Source organism: Dermacentor variabilis, chromosome 3 (assembly GCF_050947875.1).
Source record: "Dermacentor variabilis isolate Ectoservices chromosome 3, ASM5094787v1, whole genome shotgun sequence".
NCBI classification, from domain to species: Eukaryota; Metazoa; Arthropoda; class Arachnida; order Ixodida; family Ixodidae; genus Dermacentor; species Dermacentor variabilis.
Window position 1 is genome coordinate 53,228,473 of NC_134570.1, and position 20,425 is coordinate 53,248,897.

The 20,425-nt window shown below is 49.1% G+C and overlaps 2 protein-coding genes across 2 annotated transcripts; one reads left to right on the forward strand and one right to left on the reverse strand.

Moving 5' to 3' along the window:
• Positions 1-9,172: 9,172 nt before the first annotated feature.
• Positions 9,173-14,837, forward strand: LOC142575609 (neprilysin-1-like). The gene is made up of 2 exons (XM_075685101.1): positions 9,173-9,338; positions 12,358-14,837. Exons 1-2 carry the CDS (start codon positions 9,315-9,317, stop codon positions 14,365-14,367), a joined length of 2,034 nt encoding a protein of 677 aa, XP_075541216.1. The 5' UTR covers positions 9,173-9,314; the 3' UTR covers positions 14,368-14,837.
• A 607-nt stretch (positions 14,838-15,444) lies between these two features.
• Positions 15,445-20,206, reverse strand: LOC142575610 (uncharacterized). Its single transcript, XM_075685103.1, has 3 exons — positions 20,092-20,206; positions 17,437-17,713; positions 15,445-15,684 (listed from the first exon to the last, which is right to left on the reverse strand). Exons 2-3 carry the CDS (start codon positions 17,693-17,695, stop codon positions 15,557-15,559), a joined length of 387 nt encoding a protein of 128 aa, XP_075541218.1. The 5' UTR covers positions 17,696-17,713; positions 20,092-20,206; the 3' UTR covers positions 15,445-15,556.
• Positions 20,207-20,425: the final 219 nt, after the last annotated feature.

Here is a 20,425-nt window from a genome sequence, read left to right on the forward strand (position 1 = left end):
ATGCGAGCGACGATCTTGAGCGACGTCTCCCCGGTGTTGCCGGTATGGGGGCAACAAATATGCGTCGAAACTACCGTGACGAGTGCTTCATTAATTCAAGCTGATGTTTATTTTACTATAAAAAGCAGCAGAAGATATTTCTGAAGGGCTTGCAATAGCTTCTTATTCATGCACGTATAAAATTCAATCGTTTGCTCTTTCCGTGCGACAATCGGTAGTATATGAGGGATGTACAGTACATCCAGTTCCGGCTTTGCACTAGCCAAGTTCCGGCTTTGCGCTAGCCAAGTTCCGGCTTTGCGCTAGCCAAGTTCCGGCTTCGGCTAGACGCCCATGGAATGTCCGGGCGACAAATTCTAATGTCCAGCATCGAGCGATCTTTTCAAGTGACGGCCCGTTTAGTCGGCGTCGCGCACAAGATTGCTCTCATGGGCTACACTCGTGTATCGGCGGCGTGCAAGGAAGAATGGCGGAAACTTGCACGTTTGCAGTCACGGAGGGACGCGCATGCGTGCTGGCGCCGGTCTCGCAACGAGGGTGCGACGCCAGAAGGCGCGGAGCGCCGTTTCGCCGCGCCCTCGCGTTTTCCGCAGTATTACCACAGAACACCTACACGTATTACCATAGGTCTTCTGTGGCATTACCGCGATAGCGTTAAGAGGAAAGTTTAGCTCGGGTACTCCTATCGAAATTACATGTAAAAGGAGAATTCGTTTTTCTCGGCAAGCACTGCACCAAATTTGACGGGGTCTGTTGCACTTAAGAGAACCTAACACCTAGTGACTACTGGTTTCGAATTTTTGATTTAGATGCTCAATTTTTAAAATAAATATTTGCGAAGAAATCAAATTTGCAGTAAATCAAAATATGAAGTTCAGAACTCTAGCTCAGCAATAAAAAACGATATCACAGTTACGTTGATTGCATATAATAGCACATCTAAAGAGGAAAAAGGCCTATATAGAAAAAAGGATAGGTTAAGGCACAGAAATACCAACGGAAAGCAGCGTATTAGTTTCCTTTCAAGCGAAGTTTGTATTGACTCAAGCTTCGGTGGCGTTGTGGTCGCACAAAAAGAACCTGCTGCCAGAGCAGCTGTGCGAATCGGAGGTTTGATGAGTTCACAGTCGCCGCAGCGTGAGTAATTAGCAAGGATTCCAGCTGCATAGGTGCGCGCTCAGGCCACGCGCGCAACCAATCGTAGCAGTTAACTTCTGCCAGTGAGGGAAAGGGCAGGAATGGATATTGCACGTGCTACGCCAACTTCGTTTCCGTTCAGTATAGTTTCGGAAAACAGATGGGACGGTCACGCGTTGTGCGTCCCCCCGACGAACAGGCAGCCTTCGACGAGCGTCGGCGAGAACTCGCCCGTGAAAGTCGGCGCCCGTGAAAATCGGCGTCGTGGGCGCGCCGATTTAGACGTCAGAGCCGCCCGAGCCCAGGCAATCCGACAGCAACGAGAAGATCCCAAGCGGAGAGAGCAGGAGGCTGAAGCTATCCGGCACCGTTACCTGCGAGTTACTTAACCGTGACGTGGGTCAGGTGCACGCAGGACCATCGTCACGTACCCCCGTAGAGGAAGGGTTGATCATATTTATCTACCTTGCATCTTTAAGGCGCAAAGGGTGCAACAGAAGGTCACTGGGCTGATGTATGCGGACGGCTTTGTGCGATGAATCAAGGCCTTCAGTTTAGCACAGAGAAACTGGGAAGTGAGATATTTATGAAGAGACGAGTAATTACTTGGTATCGATTGAACAGGAAGTCATAGACATTGTCAAGCAATATAAGTACGCGGGTGTGTACACACACGAAGACCTACTCAAGTGCCGACCAAGATAAAATGAAATGCCAGAAAGACCTTATGAGACCGTACGTGAAATGTGTGATGGGCGTTATATACGAAGTAGCGCTGAAACGTCGGAAGTCCTGCGTGGGACTGGGGGGGGAAATGTGCCAGTAACCAGGCCCAGGAGCATGAATTGTCAATAATTAACAAAGTTAATGTGCGTTGCACAGTTTACCTGGCAGGCAGATGTCAGCCACAAGTGCATGAGATTAAGATAATTGGCAGGTATGGTGATACGTTAGCAAGAGCACTTTTGGAAGCATATCGCGTAACAGAGAGAGGCACGAGCTGCATTAGTGATACGTCTGCTTTTCTGTTTGACAACGAGATCGCTCTAGACACCACTGATATACGCATACGCCTTTGTTGATTCTTCCTGCTCTGCCATGAATAAGATGAGTTGAAGTTCAGCGCTCGACCTATCCTTTCTTACTTGCCCTCCTAAGACTTTATTTCTGTTATCGCAACAATCTGTTCATTAGCTTCGTGTGATTATGGGCCCAGGTTTGTAGAAGCAAGAATCTAAGAAAGCCTGGACTGTAACCAGACCTACCAGAAAACTACGACCGTTGGGTGATAGACAACAACTTCGTACATGCACTGCTGCAGTTCTTGCACGGCGAAGATTTGGAAGCTTGCATTTAACCTCCTTTAATTATTTATCGCTTGCGGCTAATCCTCGCGAATAATAATTTAAAATAATTATCGTGGGGAAATATGTTGAACGCTCTGACGCCTGCCAGGTTTGGCACTTCATTTAACGAAAATTTAAAATGACGTTGACAGTCGTTTAAAAAAAATTGCGCTCAACGCAGCCTTGAGTGCACCCAAATTGCTCTGCAAGCTTTCTTTTTTTTTCGTCACTGCTTGTTATAAGCGCAAGCGTACGTCTCAGAACGGCAAATGGCGTTCCTTAGGTCGTTCCCACGAGGCAGCCTCCCCTTCAGCAGCGCCCTCCCAGACTTCGACGCAGCCCTGGCGACGACTGTTCACGGGTCAACAAAGAAGCTCCCCCTTATGACAACGACCACCGGATTCTGTAGTCGCCGTAACAACCGTCAATACCAGGCTTCCCGTGTCTCCCCAAGCTGACCGTCACGGAGATCCGATGCACTGATTGATGCGAGGGACCAACGTCGAGGACTTCCGTGGGAACTGCGTCGACCACGTGGTTGCCTCGCACATGCGGGGGCGATCACGCAACATTGGAGGAAGAGTCCGGCGGAACGGTTAGATGGCATGGGTGGGATTTTGCGAACGGTTCGACGATTATGATTGACCGAGACACAGTCATCCGATTCCCTGGTCTAGTTACCTTGGAATGGGGACTGTTTTTAAATGTGGACTCATTTGGTGCAGTAAGTAACGCCCTCGAATACCTGCAAAGTACCTCGAGGGGCCAATCGCGCGGCAATTTCGCGTGCATTTGAGGGCTTCTTTCGCGCTTAATTTTGCGTGCATTTGCGGGCTCCTTTCACGCTTAATTTTGCGTGCATTTGCGGGCTTCTTTCACGCTCGGGAAAAAAAACACTTATATAGCATATATTGACCAACAGGGAGCTGTATCGGGAGTTTTTCATGTCGCTCTACAATTGTCTCATTGACTTGATAAGCAAACGACGAAACCCAGCCTTCGAAGACACGTACACGAGAAGAGAGAAAAGACAACCGCACACGCTGGGACTGGCAACAGAGTTCAATAAAAACACTTTGGTCGGAAAGAAAAAGAAAACTCGCGCATGTGCCATACGAAAAGAAAAAAGAAATACATTGCTTAATGACACATTCTAAAGGCGGCATTTTCCCAAAAAAGCCACTTCTTTTCAATATAGCGTTGTGGAGGGTGCGCTCACGCATCGATTGTGTTCGCTTTTTTTTTGTGTGTGGATTTGGTAAATTTCCATGACTTTCCCCTCGCATTTCGAGTGTCTCCTACGAATAATTTCGGTGTCTTCATATATGAAAACAGCATGGCAAGGGCAACTTCCGCATTGAGCGGGCAAGTTAGCCCCTCCACCTGACGTCACAGACGTTTCATGTTCTTTTAGGCGAGCATTGACACAGCGTCCCGTCTCATTGACACTTCTCATCTAATTATAATATTTGAGAAGTTAATTAATCGATTAGGACTATTTCATTAGGCGGAATGAAAAAAAAATTAAGTATCTCCAAGCGACGGCAAACACCATTACCTTGGTTTTGTCCAGCTTCGCGGCATTCGCATATTTTAAACCTCCGGCTAAACTTAGCTGGGACACCCTGTATAAGAGGTCCGCGTGCCTTAGGGATACCTAGGAGATGGAGCGAAAAAGCACCACACACACTGCAGTGGACGCAGAAAGGCTGACGATGACGTATATCTTGAATTATTTGACCACAGGGGAGCACTCACTAGCAACATGCTACTGGTCGGTGAACATTCCATGCTTTAAATGCGATTCGTATATTCGGCGAGAAACGCGTATATTTACGCCAAACTCTCCCTGGTAGGGAAGGGGGGCTGTACGCTGAAAGATAAAAAAGAAAGAGCTAGAGCGCGAAAAAAATAGGTAAAACTAAACCATACAAACGGTTACACTTGGCATCAGAACAAATAGGGTTGCAGAAGCCATGGAGCGGTACGCGTGTCTTTTCTTATAGCCATCTACGTTATATACTGGGTATAGGGCGGTCCTAGTTGGAGCTAATAGGATAAATCGTGTAGGAAAAAGTTCAATGTCCAGACAGGGAGTGGGGAAAAAAGAGAGAAAACGCATACTGCAGTACACGCGCTCTTATTGGAAGTAAACCCGCACGCTTGCAAGCGGAGCGTCCGCGCCGTCGAATTAACTGCCATCAGGAGAGCTCGCACTTTGTGTCCTGGTTGAGAAACGTTCCCGGCGAGCACCCGAAGGGCTCCGAGAAGCGGGGAACGTTCCGCAGATAGTGCGAGCACGGGTCTGCCTCTACGCTGTCGTCGCCGACGTTACGCTGGTCGCCGCAGCGAACGAAGTACCAGGCGATGAAGAACATCTGCATCGCCGTGTACCGCTCCAGACCGCCGAGGAGAAACGCGCTGTCGCTGCCACCGTCGGCTCGGAAGGCGTCCGCTAGCGCCTCGAGCGAGGCCAGTTCTGCGAGGACGACACCTTCGCACTGGGCCATGCCTTGCAGCGATCGGTTGACGCAGACGTGTGCGTTCCTGAGATAGATAGATAGATAGATAGATAGATAGATAGATAGATAGATAGATAGATAGATAGATAGATAGATAGATAGATAGATAGATAGATAGATAGATAGATAGATAGATAGATAGATAGATAGATAGATAGATAGATAGATAGATAGATAGATAGATCTCTAAAAGCATTCGCCTAGCCGCTTACGTGGACCATCACCGTCGATGGTTCCTGCATATCCTTTACTTCCTTCATGGCGTATACAGCCGCTTGCTTGCACCAAGCTCGTGCGGTTGTATTATGGTGCATTTCAAAGGCACGTGACCACACTTTGAAATGAGAAAGCAAACGTACCTTCGTAATGGAAGGTTTCTTGAGGTCGGCCATCTCGCCTGCGGGTGAGAAAACCGACGAAGCCGCGATCAGGGAAGCGTAACTGCACATGTAGAGCTTTATGCAACGTCCGACGACGTTCTGGAACGTAACCGTCGGCCCGGCTCACGCGCCCTTGCCAAGCAGTCTCTCGCGAAACGTGCCGCGCGCTCTCGGTTGATTCGTTGGTCCTCAACGGAACGGAGCAACCCACTACGGGCATAGAGTAAAATTGGAAAGCGCGGAAGCGTCGTCTCCGATATCGTTAAAACGAGGTACAAATCTGGGAGGCCTTGCGGATAATGGAAGTTTCGTGTAGTTATTCCTAAATGGAGAAGTTGGTGCTGCGGCGTTGCTCGTACTGGCGGGCGACGATACCGAGCGCAGTCTCGGTCGGCTGGGAACGCACAGTGGACGAGTTAAGTTTTCGATTTTTTTATACATAGTTTTGAATGCTATAGAGAATTTCCAAATGCCTGCCCGGTGCAAAGGCCATAGCTACTACTACTCATCATCGTCACGTAGTGAATGTGTCAAAGAGCAGCGGCTGCATCATCCTTATCATCATCATTACCACCCTCCTTCTCATGGTCATCACTGTGCACTCGTATGACCTGCATGCACACCAGCTGCATTTGCAAGCATGGGAATACGTCACCGAAGTATAGGATTATCCTATTGGCACGCCTACTGGTAATCTCGGACGTCATGCGGAAATGGGGACGTGCGTAGTTCCCTTCTATTACCCCTAGCTACAGGAAAATGGGGCGCTGCGGTGTTCTTAGAGTCATGAAAATGGCACGAAGTAGGGTATTGCGACTCAAATATTTCTTGAATAGTTGGGGCTTCTCAGAGAACCTTGTGGTGGTGTGATGTAGCATCAGTCGCGATATTTCCTACCGTTCCTGTACGGAGAAGAAGACAAGGCACACGGAGACTGATTGACCGGGCCCAAGACGTCATACAACCGCTTGTGACTTTCTTCCTGCGACGGCCTTACACGCTTGTCTTTAGAATATGTGCGGTATAATGCGAAATAAAGGCCAATAGACAAAATGTTTTTGTGTCAGAACGCTCTTTGTGGACGCGTTGCTTCTGTGTTTAGTGGGCTTACGTTGTCAGTATTACACTGTGCGTTGTATTGGGCACTTGTAGAGAAGGTACATTGAACAACGGCACTGCAAACTACCGCCTAGTTCCCCCTTTCTCCATAGAGTTTCCCGGAAAGAAATTGTGGGAAGCGCTTTTCCTTCCCCTGTCTCTCTCGTTAACCCTGCGAGGAGTAGCAGGCTATAGACGCACGTTATTCCGGCCAACCTCTCCTCCTTTCTCTTCATTAAAACACTTCTCTATTTTTCTTTCAGGGCTCGTCATCCCCGTCGTCGATTGAGGCCCTTGCAATCACCATCAGCAACAGCACGGGAACAAGGACAAAGAAGAGGCTGCGACACTTTGTGCTCCTATGCCCACGCATCGTTATTATTGTATAGACCGGTGTATGGTGTATACACCCCATTCACCGGCGATGCCCGGGTGTGTGGACAATCCTATGGCGAGCAGTTGGCGATGGCAACTGGGGTTGACGAAGGCGCATGAGGCGGCTCAGACCACGAAGCGGCACCGGAACAAACTAAAATCAGCATAGGTGGCAGTGCGATAGGTACTGCATGGATAACTGTTGCTTTTAATTTCCTTTTTTTACTTAGTTTTTGTACCTATGTACTCGCGTGACTGGTCGCTTCAAAAGGCATGTGCTGCACCATCATCATCGTCGTCGCCACCACCGCCATCATCATCATCATCATCACAAGCGCGCGCCTCAGTGCATGCGCCGGTCAGAAGAAGCCTCGGGTCAGCTGCCATTACCTGCACTTCGGCCATTTTGCTGTCCACAATGCACAAAGACGACAAGTCCCCCGAGGCGTCCAAGTCGCGGAGGAGCGGCAGCCACAAGAAGTCCCGCAGCGACTCGCACCACAAGGCCGCCGACGAGGCCGAGCACATTGACACCGAGCTGACGCAGGAGAGGACGCTGGACAGGTCTAGCCCTACTCGACACGCGACGCGAAAGGTCCAGCGGGCTGAAGAAAGACCGCAGCAGGAGGTCAAGCCCGTCATACAGGTACACTTCGAGGAGATGTTCTTTTCGTGGTCATTTTCTTTCCCTATCTGGAACGTTATTGTACCTTGATAAGGGTGATATGATCCGGCTAAAACAAACACCTACAGAAAGTTAAACAGTGACGCGTTGGAGTACTTAAGTGACTAAACTACAAGAAACTCTGTAGACTTGGATCATGCTCGCTCCGTCCTGTGTTCAGCTTCCGTATTGAGGAGTTTCAGGTGGCACTGGGAAGGCTTGCTATCTATATACTAAAGTTTTACGAAGGTCTATACGAGTCCTTCATATGTACTATTTGAATATATCAGATTGGGAAAATAATTTTTTCCCGGCATCCACTCCGCCGAATTTGATACGGTTTGTATCATGTAAATAATAAAAAAAAATCAAGGTCTACCGACCGTGGGGAGTAAGAGTTTACATTCGGTTCATCAATGCATTTACAGTAACTGTCGAAAATCGGGAAATTGAAGGAGGCTGAAACACCAAGCCCACAACTCTCTAACTCAGCAATAAAAAAATAAGCGATATCGCAATTCTGTCATCAGCACTTATTAGAGATGAGTCACCATAAGGCGACTTATATACCAAGCTCTCTTCCATACCCACTTGTACGGCGTCTTAGTATGGGGAGACGCTACGTCAACAAATTTGAATTAGCTTACATAGATCAAAAAGAGCGACCAGGGCAATAACAGACATTCCATACATTGAACACACTTTTTGTTCAACGTGAGATTGTGGCGGCAGCTGACATGTGCACATACAGGTTCACACGATGCTACATTAGTGCGTGTCGCCGGAAGCTTGGCACATTTTTGGCACTTGCCTCACCCACCTTGAACAAACTAATAGTTTTTACTTTCATTGTTATAAGCACCCCCCCCCCCTTGAAAACTTCATTATCATGCACTAATTAGGGACTACAAGGACTGAGCCCAAAATTAGCAAGCACACATATCAGTTTGGTTTCTTATGTTTCAGCGCATTTTACTTAAATCTTCTCACTTGTTTTATCTCTTACATTGTTTACACGCTGTCGTCGCGCCTATTGGATGGATGTCACTCGGTCGAGCTGCAACATTTGCAGCTTTTCCTTCGTGTTCATTTTTTAGCGATGTATATATCCGGTCATACGAATACGGGTTAATTGATTCTTTGATTTATTGATTTATCTGAAGCTTGGCAAAATGGGTCTATCGTACATCGCTCGGAAGTATACTACTAATTAAAAACCCTTCAGGCAACGCTGCCTTTTAACAAGGTTTCGCAAGGCACGAATATAGTTGTTTCCACTCTAAGTTTTACTTGAGGCACCCACCGTGATTTCTTAGCGGCTGTGGTGTTGGGCTGCTAAGAATGCGGTCGCGGGATCAAATCCCGGCCACGGCGGCCGCATATCGATGGGGGAGAAATGCGAAAAAACACTTGCACCTAAATTGTCTATATTTGTGGAGTGCTCCACTACGGCGTACCTCATAATCAGATGATGCTTTTTGCATGTAAAACCCCATAATTAAATCTTTTAAAGGTTTATTGGACGTATAAATTTTGAGTCGACAAATAATAATAATAATAATAATAATAATAATAATAATAATAATAATAATAATAATAATAATAATAATAATAATAATAATAATAATAATAACCGCAGGCAAACGCGGCCGTCCACCGACCAGGGGCCCCTGTCCCGAAAGCAGCTGTGACGTCAACGACGAGGCCGCCCGTCGGGTCTCGTCCAACCAAAGCCGCAGCACACGAAGAGCCACGGTCGAAAACCGGAACGATTGTCACCCAAGGCGGTGCTATGGCCACGCCAAGCACGCCTGCGGTACGAGGCACCTATTGAAAGATATCCTCAAAGATGTACGCGAATCCTAGCAACTGATGCATCAAAGACAGCGAAACACTGTCTGGAATCCCCTTCGGAAGTCGTAGGGCTCTGTTTTGCCACTGCCTCAAATCTACTCAATACTTATGCAGAAGCTTCGCTGTATCCCGTTCAATTACTTCGCCATACCCTAGCCCTTTTAGATATTTCACTATGTCCGAGTATAATACGTCTTTATTCGGTTGCACCGGGTGTTTCAGCAAACACTTTCAAAATTTTCAAAGACTACCTGTGGCAGATACCACAATTTTAGTCTCTGAGCTTGTCTACTAATTACTTGCAGCAAAAAAATAAATGCATGATCGACTAATTATTAAAAATTTACCAATTAAGTATAACTAATTAACTTATGGCACATATTGCAATTTACAAATTCTAGCTGGAGAGCTTGCTAGGTGGATTCACTTGGAAGGAATTCTCGGGATGACACCGGTTTCGAGATGTTAATTCCCTAACTTTGCGGAGAAATTTATTGGCGTTCCAGTTACTTTCCAACAACTGTTCCAGTTACTCAGATGTTTAGATGTTTTTTTTTGTTCTGCTTTGTCTAATATAATGGCGACATTTCTGAATGCCTTGCGCCATGGATACTGACACATGAGCTACCAGGGAGTGGTTTTATTAGGTTTTTAGACGTTGGTGTACATGCATCCTCTGATCATATATGTTGGTCTTATGAACCATAGGGCAACAAACCTGTCCTTCCCTACCAATCGGCGCATTAAAAGGTTGTGAAGAGGGCGATTGTCTGCTCTTGCTTCCTTAACGCGCTGCAAAGACCGTGCCATCACAAAAGTGAAATGAGCACAAACCAATTGAGCCGCCTCAGGAGCTCCGTGTAGCCCTCGAAGCTGTTGATATCATTTGCTGAATGCTCACTAAAGAAGGTAAAAGAAGGCGTGCAGAACCACTCGCAGTCACAGGGAGTGTCAAGACAAGTTGGTCACACGTCATTTGCACACAATTTCCCAGAGTCTGCGAAAGATAAGGCAAAAGGCCGGCGTTGATGTGGTGTTTTCGGCGCCTCTGCTATTGTCGGGCCTGTGCAAAAAGGTGAACTTTGTGGCGCGGAAAAGGAAACGAGTACCTGCGCAATCAAGCACCGAAAACCCTAAGTCACTTGTACAGAGAGAGCGGTTTACGAGATCCCTCTGTCCTGTAACAAGGTATACACCGGGAAGACGGGCAGGTGCTTGAATACGAGGCTAACTGAGGACAATTATCATTGCACGGCTAAAGATTCAGGTCATTTAGCCTTTCATTGCAGGGATTTCGGCTGCAAACTAGTCCTGAAAGGAGCGGAACTTGCGTGCAGAAAACACAAGAAGAAAACGAGGGAAATCCTTGAAGCAATAAAAATCGGCAATTGAAAAGACGTGTGTATCAGTTGCCTCTCGGTATCATTCTCCGACAGAACGCGCCGATATCTTCGACTTTATTTCTGTCATCTTTGCTTTTGTTTTTACAGCGAAGCAGTATATGGGCTAGCCGATTCGTCCGTCCGTACGTCCATCCGTCTGTAGCCTGTACAGCTAAAACTCTTCCGGCGCAACCTCATGCGCATGCGCGAGAAAAGAAAAACAGAAGGAGCGGCGCCTGGTTGGCTGTGCCAGTAGTGACGTCGCGCATTTTTACCGCAAGTTTGATGGCGCACGTCTCGTAAACGGTGGCGTGAACACAGTTCTTTACAAGTGGATGTGCCTGGTAAACTCATCCGCTAGAACTTTCTTTAAATTGAAATGTGTGCCATAAGGCAATTAGTCGAAAGCTTAATTAGCAAATTATTGTTAATTAGTCAATTATGCAATTGAATTTGTCGTGGGACCAATTTCCGCCTCTTCGAGCATAGTCGAGCTCATGGACTAGAATTCTGCTATCTGCCACAGGCGATTCCTTTAAAGAAAATTGGAAAGTGTGCGCTAAAAACATCCTGCATGCAATCAACGTGTTCCCGCATGTGTAGTGCATGCGCGCTCCGACGTCAGTTTCTGGCTGCGCGTTTCGACGACGGCGGGTCATTCGCACACGTTCGATCGCTTCAGGTCTCCGACGCAGGCTGCTTTGCTGGCGGCGGTTTGATTGACATTTCGACGGGACACTCCGCCTCGCTAGTAAAAAAGGCATCCTACCCCCTTGTAGGTTATATCGTCGAGCCTTCGGTGAGGCTCACGCGCACGACTATACGATCGCGCGGCCCCTTGTTGCACGTTATAATGCGCGTCACCTTCAACCTGCCAAAAGCTGCGACGCTGAATATTGCAGCCTGTAGCGGACACAGCGCGAGAAGCGAGGACTGGAAACGCTCGTGGCACGAGCGCTGTACTGTGTTCGTGTTGTGCGCGTATTAGACCTCGCTTCGCGGGCTGTTTTCTCTGCGATACACCTTTACTCCTTTTTCAACGCTAACTACGAAGCGATTTTGTACAGTGTTCCTATAGCGCATATCGAGTCGCATGCGTGTAAGACCGTATGGAAGTGGCTTAGGTCGATTATTTCCGTGTTCATTAGGGAAAATTGGCGCTATATTGATATAGACTATCGTGCTTTTCTCAGGTGAGGAAAAGCATCCGTGGAATGCGTTTTGAGCAGCGCGAGTTGACATGAAAAGTGAGGATGCAGCTTCAACGTGCCAATCCACCAAGCTCTGTTACCTTCTGCACATGCATAAAGAGGCCACGTTGAACGCCTTGGCATATAAACACAACAACGCGCTTTTCAGTTTGGTTACATATATCTATCGGTAAGAAGTACCGACTTCAAGAAAGGTTATGCCCCTGACACTTCTTTGGATCTGAGAAGGATATGTACAAATTCTAGCGAAAATACGCAGGGCAGAAAAGAATTTTGCCTCATACACCGGTAACCGCGAAATATAAATTAAGCTTTACGCACAGAATAGTTCGCCGAGCCTTATATATATACTTCTCCAGTCTTAACAAAGGACCGCGCGTGCTTGCAGCCGAACCAGGACGTGACCGTAGAGATGCGGCACGCCGCCGCCGCTGCCGCCGCCGCCGCCGCGCAACAGTCCGAGAAGGGCGACCTGTGGTCCTTGGCCGCACTCTTCCTCTCCGTCACCTTTGCCGTCGTCATCGTGTTCTTCGTCGTCCAGTCGAACCTCAACATTGAGCTGTGCACTACGGTATCCTGCGATTCGTTCGCCAAGTTGCTCCACGCGTCCGTCAATGGTTCCATGAACCCGTGCGACAGCTTCGGCCGCTACGTGTGCGACGGATGGCGCAGCAAGCACTCGGTCTCACTGCGGGAGTCGGTGTTCCGCACGGCGACCGAGGCCACTGTCGCGGCGGTGGAAGGTGTCGCCATCCCTGACACGCACCAGAACGCGGGCGAGCAGACGGCGGCCTTTTTCCGGTCCTGCTACGAGTCCCTCGTCAAGGCGGACGCCGGGTCGGCTGCCGACGAGGTCGCGCTGGTCAGGGCGTACCTCGCCGAGGCCGGCGTCGTGTGGCCCTGGATTCCGTCGCGGCCGGACGTGCTGGAGACGAGCCTGTTCCTCGCCTTCGAACTGGGGTGGCCCGCGATCCTTAACTTCATGGTCAGGGGCTCCTCGGCGAATTCAAACACCGTGATCGTGGAGCCTTCGGACTGGTTCACGCGAGTGATCCCGCTGATTGATTCGCGAACCACGAACGAGGTGGAGCGGAAGGGGTACTTCGACGCTCTCGTCCAGCACTACGGCGGCGTCGGGAACGTCACCTACAGCCACATCCTGGATGCCGAGCTTCTTATGAAGAAGCGGCTGAGGGACGCACTGGCGTTGCGAAACTGGACCACGCTGGAAACCAACCACATGTATCCGGACGTGAGTGCGTGGGCAACTGCACTGGCTAGACACAACGTCACCGGGGCACTCCGCTTCGTCTCGACCAACGCGGCGTTCGTCAGCGCGTTCGGCGAGCTCTGGCAAGAGTACGGTGACGACAGGATGCACTTGTACGTCTCCTGGTGCGCCGTGCAGTATGCCTCGATTTTCACCAGCAGGGACGCGCTGCTTGCCACCGCCATAGGCGGGTCCCACCTCGCGAGCTGGACGTCTTCGCCGTCCATCTGTCTCATGTTCACCTACGGTGTGGTGGGAGACGCCATATTCGCGCCCTACAGCGCCCACGTCCTCAAGCCGGGCGTGCGCTCGGACGTGGCCAAGCTGGTGTTCTCCGTGCGCAAAGCGTTCACGGTGCGCTTCAAAGACGACCCGGCGTTCTCCAGTGACACGACCTTGCTCACCGAGTGGGCTTCCTTAGAGGGCGTGTTCGAAGCGTTCGACTACCGGATAAAGCACGATCTTCGCTCTCCGTTCCTGGGCTATCCGGACATGACGTCGTCGTTCGTGCGCAACTGGAGGAACGCGTCGCGGTTGCGCTTTCAGACGGAGACCAGCGTAGACGTCCTGCGCACGGTCGACGCCATCCTGAACAGCGAACTGTACACGGTCAAGAAGAGCTCGCAGGACTTCGTGCTGTTGCCCTTCGCGCTGACGTCCCCGATGTTCGACGTCGAGACGTCAGTCGCGATCAAGTACGGCACGCTGGGCGCGCTGCTGGCGCGCGCATCGGCCGAAATCGCGCTGGACTACTACGGCAGGCAGGCGGCGACCAAGGATCGTCTGGACGAGTCTCGAGAATGCTTTGCCAAGGACGCCCGGACGATGTCGATCGCGCCGCGGGTCAACGTCATGCTGGAGGCGGTCGCCATTGAAGCCTTGCTGGACGCCTTCCAGGAGAACTACGATAAAAAGCATCAGGATCACGTGGACGTCGCCGGTTACTCGGCACTGGAGACCTTTTTCCTCTCCTGGTGCCTCATGAAGTGCGCCGCGCCTCCCAACGAGCGCAACGCAGACGTGGATCCTTGCTCCGCACCTTTGCGGCACGTTCTGAGGTTCTCGGAGACCTTCCGTTGCCAGCCGGAGACGTCGCTAAATCCCGTGCACAAGTGCCGGGTTTTCTAACAACCACATGTCTTTGTAATGGTCTCGCGCTGTCATTTACGCAGGTCTCGTGGGCATGATCGAAAGTTTTCAAAGGCTCGTCTTCTTCGACCGCTGAAGGTTACGCGCTATGGGATGTCGCCCATACAGACATCGGTAGAATGTGCTGAGGAACTGTGCGTCTGGACATGGAGGTACAATTGGTATATCAACGCACGCATGTTCCTCGAGGCATATCAGCGCTCGCGTAGAGACAGCGGACGGCCGTCTGAAACTTTCGAAGCTCACGAGAGCTAGTCTTGCGGACAGCTGTTGAAATTTTTTTTTTAATTGTGCAGTTTTGTGTTTTGATATACTGCGAATGTACATGTCTCCGTTTTTTTTTCTTTTTCATGTGGTGCGTTGTTCCCTTTGCCTTGAATGTACTATGCATGAGTTTTCACTCGGATGGACAGAGGGAGGGCATGGGGGAAGGGGGAGGGCTGAACATTGCTCCACAGGTTGAATGAACGGATATTCGTATAGCCTCCTTCGCGTAGTGAATTGTGAACAAACCGCGCAACGAAAGCGAAGCGCACACGCGAGTGCTGATAAATGTTTACAGTGAAGATACACCAAATCGCTAGCACCCTTCGTAGTTGGTGGCTTGAACAGAACGTGCTTTTGTGCTTTAAATAGCGAGATTCTGCGGGCTTACGAAGTACACATTGTATAAGCAGGTACAGAACAACTTGCGAAAGCCCCTTGTGCCCTGGAAAAGTTGCAGTTCCCCCATTCGTAACAATTATCTTAAGGCACATGAACACAACTTCTATCTCTGTGCAGCACATTGCGGAGCGAAGCTTTCCGCATCCGGCGTAGTGAAGAGTGCTGTGTGCTTCGAGCGCGTGGTGCCCATGTAGAAAACCAGTTACATGCATTTTCCCCCCGCCGCGAAGACGCCAGTTCTCAATGGCTCTCCGTACACGTAGCGACTGTTCCTGGCGGGTTCCTGCTTCCTCTTGATGTTATTTCGCGCTGTGTTCGATTGACGTGTGGGCTGTCAAATGGCTGTGAAGTGGCCGTGGCTGTATAAAGAGCCTCCATGCAAAATCTGTAGCCGTGACACAGCGTACACGTTTATTTACATTCAGCGTAGCGTCTGCTTTATTGCGCGTATGCTGATTAACGATGTTCCCCCAACAGCGGTTCCAGCTGCAGAGTCCCGCTCTTAGAAGGCAAGTGCAGCAGGCGCAGGCGCTGCTGGTGCTGGCGCCGGCGCATCGGGAGCGGGCGCTGGCGCAACTGGGGCTGCAGGCTCCGGAGCAACTTGCGGTTCGGCAACTGCTTCGGCAGCGGCTGCAGTGTCAATATGAAACTTAGCTCGCTACAGCGACTCTCACGCTAAATGAGGCAACGCTAGAAAAAACTCCTTTGCAGTAGCGGGCTCCTGAAGGCATGCGCATGTCCAATTGATTTTTGTACGCGGGGAAAACTAAACCAGGTTGAGATAACGTAAAGCTACTCTAATGTTTTTATTCCAACTTCGCCATTAGCCTTCCGTAATAGGTCACTATGACTCGAACCAAGCCCGGATTGACAGGCACCACGCCTACATGGGCGGAGCCCTAACCACGGTGACCTATCACGGATATCTAATGGCGGATTTGGAATAAACGCGGATTGGAGTAGTAGTATGCCACCTCGGCCCAGCGTTTGCAGCGAAAGTGGTACTTGTTTAACGTGAAAGGGACGTCACATAACCTTCTGGAGCCCCCTTGGGTCAGTTGAAGTGCACTGGACATATGCAGTTGAAGCTTAGTGACACTACGAACTTGGCGTTAACTAAGTCTTTTCTCAAGCAAATCGAATTTCCTGCAAAAGGAAAGGGGAACACTGGCCATTCCTACGGGAGTCACAAGTGTGGTGGCGTATTCCAGCCAAAGCCTCCTTTGAAGGATGTCTGTCCCATTAACCCAGAACATGGAGTTTTATACCTAGAACCTGTTTCCCTCCCCTCTTATTTTTTTATCATCTCCATTACTTTTGCTTACGAGCGCTGGTTGTGGCAGGCGCTGCAAGCTTAAATCACGTGCTTCTGCCTCCGAGATTTAAGCGCCGTCTACTGCGATCCCGGAGGCAGGCCCTCCGGCTCTCGCTGAGCCATTGGCCAAACGCGCGCTGACTTCGCAGTCGTCACTTCTGCTGCGACCGGAATTACTGTCGGCTTCTAGCGAAATCTCTTTGCGAATACCACGAACTAGCATGAAATATGGAGACGCCCGCTCCAATTGGCCACGCGAGCGATGCAGTAAGCATCTAGTAAAGAAGGTATTGTTCCAGCAGGGGAATAAGAGTTGCGCGGACATGACTAATCTTCGTACCTCTTCGCTTTGCTAATTGATCATTTTCGACAAGAACATTGCGTCTTACAAATTCAAGACGTTGCGATGCTTACGCCAGTCCGAAGAAACGCTTTGCGGTTAAAAAGATACAATTTCTTCGAAGTGCAGAAAGAGAAAACATAACAACCACCGCCACAAGAGCGTCTGAAGCCACTTGTGCGAAGATTAGACAAAGCCCCAACGTGCTCACTACAGTTCTACCGGACCCGTCGCGTTGGTTTAGCGGGTGTGGTGTTACGCTGATATGCACGAGGTCGCAGGGTCAAATCCCGGCCACGACGGCCTCATTTCGATGGGGGTTAAATCCGAAAGCGCACGTGTACTTAGATTTAGGCGTGCGTTAAAGAACCCCAGTTGGTCAAAATTAATCTGGAGTCACCCACTACGGCGTGCGTCATAATAGGATCGCGGCTTTGGCACGTTACACCCCATACGTTTTGCAGTGCTACCAGAGTCTTTCAATACTTTTCTTTAACAACAAGCCCTAAAAAGGACGTTGTTACTCTGGTGCTACCCATCATTTTCATAGTAGCTGAACGATCTCAGTGCCATAATTCTCGATAGTAATTTCAGCAGAAATCTCTGTACTTTTTTTTTCGCGTTCGTCTGCTCTTTCGCAGACGTGGAAATTGCGGACGACTTTCTGGGGGCGTTTTTCAGAGTGTATACTCTTCGTCAGGTGGGCTTCTGTTTTTTTTTTCCTTACCGGGGTCACATCCGGCGACAGCGGCAGGCTGGCACTTGCCAGCAGCGACGCTGAAGTGCTTTCCCACGGTACACTTGAGCTTGAAGCCGAACAGCGGCAGGCACACTGAGTACGCCGAGCAGTCGTTCGGGTCAGGAACCTTGAGCGTGACGCCGGGCACTCCCTGTTCCGGGCAGTCTTCGGTCCCCGTGAAGCCGAAGGACGACACGACCGTGGCGCAGATGGCCTGGATAACCACTACGATGACCAGGACCTTCATGGTTGGCGATGTGGGGCTCTGCGAAACGCAGTCGAAGCGTACGCCGTCATTGCAGCAAGAAGCGCGGTAAAGTATAGCTCGACATTAAGGTGTACGATTAAAAGGGGGAGAAGGAGTAGGTAATGGAGATTATTCAAACCTAACACTGATTGACGGGCTTTATGTCTCACCTTAATATAACTGCTGCGTATAGTTTCGGTTCCCAAGCTTATAAACGAATGCGAACGATGCAGTGGGACTGTTCTTTAGCAAGCGCTGTCACGTGCGAGTTCCTTTCATTGCCGCATAAACTTGTCGGTGAGTTCGACTTGCAAAAAGTATTATTGACATTTTATTGTTCTTTTTTTTTTACTGAGATTGTGTCTCTCCCAGTGTAATATTCTTAAAAAGACAATTGAATTTATGCTTTTGTAGGCCTGTCAGTGAAATGGGCTGCAACATTTGGTGCCTACAGCCTTCGATATGTGTTAGCGATTTACGTATATATTTCTGTTATTCTCTGTTCTTTTCTCTTTACTTGTATTTTACACAATGAGGTTACCAAGAAAAACTTGGAGTGGAAATGATGTCCCGAATGGGTTGCACCTCCTTGATTTTGTCCCTTCCCAGATGTGGGGTAGCGAACTGGACTGCTTCCTGTTGTAGACGCGTATATATGTAGGGCCTAGGAGTTAGTGGCACACACCCACTCCGGGAGATCGGCTGATGACCGGATAGTTCGAAATAAAATAAACGTACAAATTTGAGAATAGCTAGATTTGAATCAAGAGATATATTGTAGATAATGGTTTTACGAAGCTAAATTATTTGACGTGCCTGCTTTTCTGAGCGAGATTGACAGTAACGCCACTGGTAGCCTGAACTGAGGAGACACCACGCACTGCAGAGCGGAGGAGCTACCTACGCGTTCGCGTGCTCTCTTGTACAAAGTTTATTTTTAATTCGTAATCTCAGTTTCAATTTGTACCAAACTAATGACGGGTGCGCGGAAGCCAGTACTCAACGGCGTGTTCACCGCGACCCCTGGGAATCCGCGACAACCTTCTAAGTCAATCGACTGGGGTGAACTCTCATTGAGCGGAGAGGATGAGAAAGAGGATGATAAAGGCGACACAGCTTTAATTAACTTTGCTAAAAAAATAACTTGTTGTATATGTTGTTCCAGCTGTGCACTGAATTTAGAGGCACAAAGTAAAAAAAAAAAGTCAGAGCATTCGGACTAAGACGATACTGAGATGGCGGCTGACACTTGTCTCTCGGAAAGAAGGGTGAGCGGTGAAAGCGTATCGAAAAGCCCCAGCGTGTGACAGCTGACAGTCGGTCTAAAACGATTTGATTCTTGTTTCACGGACGGCGCGCCATCCCGGGCACTTGGTACACGCACGTTTTTTTTTTTCTATTCTGTGCAAAGCAGTGTCACATTATCGTGGTTGCGAATAACCGAAATCGTCGTTTCGTGCGAACAATTATTGTGCGTACAAATCCACCGCAGAGTATCGTGCATTGATTGCTATATTTAGAAAACGCCCGTGCTAACAGCACATGATGGCGGGCTCTCCAAAGTTTCAGAACAATATAGTCTATACTCTGATTTTTCCGGTCTGCAGTGAAGCCGCTCATTCATGAGATGCGGGAGGGAAACTCTATGAAACATTGACTACAGCCTGTTAGGCGCCAGTTATTTACTTCTGTCTAAAATACTTTTTTTAGCTAATTCCTTTCCCTTTCCACATCATCCATTAGACAGCGGTCGAATAGATACCCTGTGTTTTCTTGCGATATTTATTGCGTCCTCAAATATGAGGTCCGCGCCTGAACTCGGTCTCAGTTGCGGAAGCGACATCGGACCGACATTTCGCGTGAATTGTACTTGGAAAACATTTAACCACCTAAGAATTCTGCCTATAGGGTAGACGATCACTGAAAAAAAAATAAGAAAAAGAACCCGCTACCAGAAAATATACTAAGTTAGCAAGAAACACGCGGTTTCTATCTCGTCGCCCTTTCGAGTGACACAATCAGTTTTGAAGCACATTTCAATCAAAAGTACCTTAAGGAGTCTGTTACGCGTTTGAGGCGTCGCTATTTTCATCAGTCCTCATTTTTTAGGCATTTTCTAAGCGTGTACAACTATACACTTAGCCGTCTGAAAAGGATATGAAGACTGCTCTCACCTGCGATGTGAAACGAGGATTCGACATATTAAATGCAGGAAAGGAACATCACTGCAGAGCTCGTGCAAAGAAGGAAAGGAAAAAGGAATTTCGCGAGGTTTGGTTTCGTTGTCTCCTATGGCTAACTGCAGAAATGTCGAGTAACAGCGGTAAGGCGCAGGAACTGCGAGAATCCAATCTCAAAACCAGGGTACAAGGAATTCCTTCGGGTCTCTGCCTCACCTTGATTCCTTGGTATGCTTCCAGTAGTGCGAGACAGCCGGCGCTGTTTGGGGTCTTCCGCCCGAGATGCGACGTTCTTATAAAGCGAACGACGTCGGTGTCACGAGGGTATTGTAAACAAACCCCGCGTTTCACGAGACTGGTTTCTGCTTCGTTATCTGGTGCGATTGCTGCAATCCGTGTCCGCAGTCATTAGACGCCCAGACGAATAACGCAAAACAAAACAAAAAAATGTGAGAGAAATAGCGCCATGGGGGGGGGGGGGGTACTTGGGAAATGGTCTCGGCCACGTCTTTATGGAGGCACCGTTGGTGCAGTGCAAAGAAGGAATGCC

Bases quoted from the DNA above. Each gene is read 5' to 3' on its own strand.
- LOC142575609 (XM_075685101.1), top strand. From the start codon at position 9,315: ATGGCCACGCCAAGCACGCCTGCG. The intron at 9,339-12,357 runs GTACGAGGCACC...GCGTGCTTGCAG, and splicing joins CCACGCCAAGCACGCCTGCG to CCGAACCAGGACGTGACCGT.
- LOC142575610 (XM_075685103.1), bottom strand. From the start codon at position 17,695: ATGAAGGTCCTGGTCATCGTAGTGGTTATCCAGGCCATCTGCGCCACG. The intron at 15,685-17,436 runs GTAAGGAAAAAA...TTGACACTGCAG, and splicing joins TGTCGCCGGATGTGACCCCG to CCGCTGCCGAAGCAGTTGCC.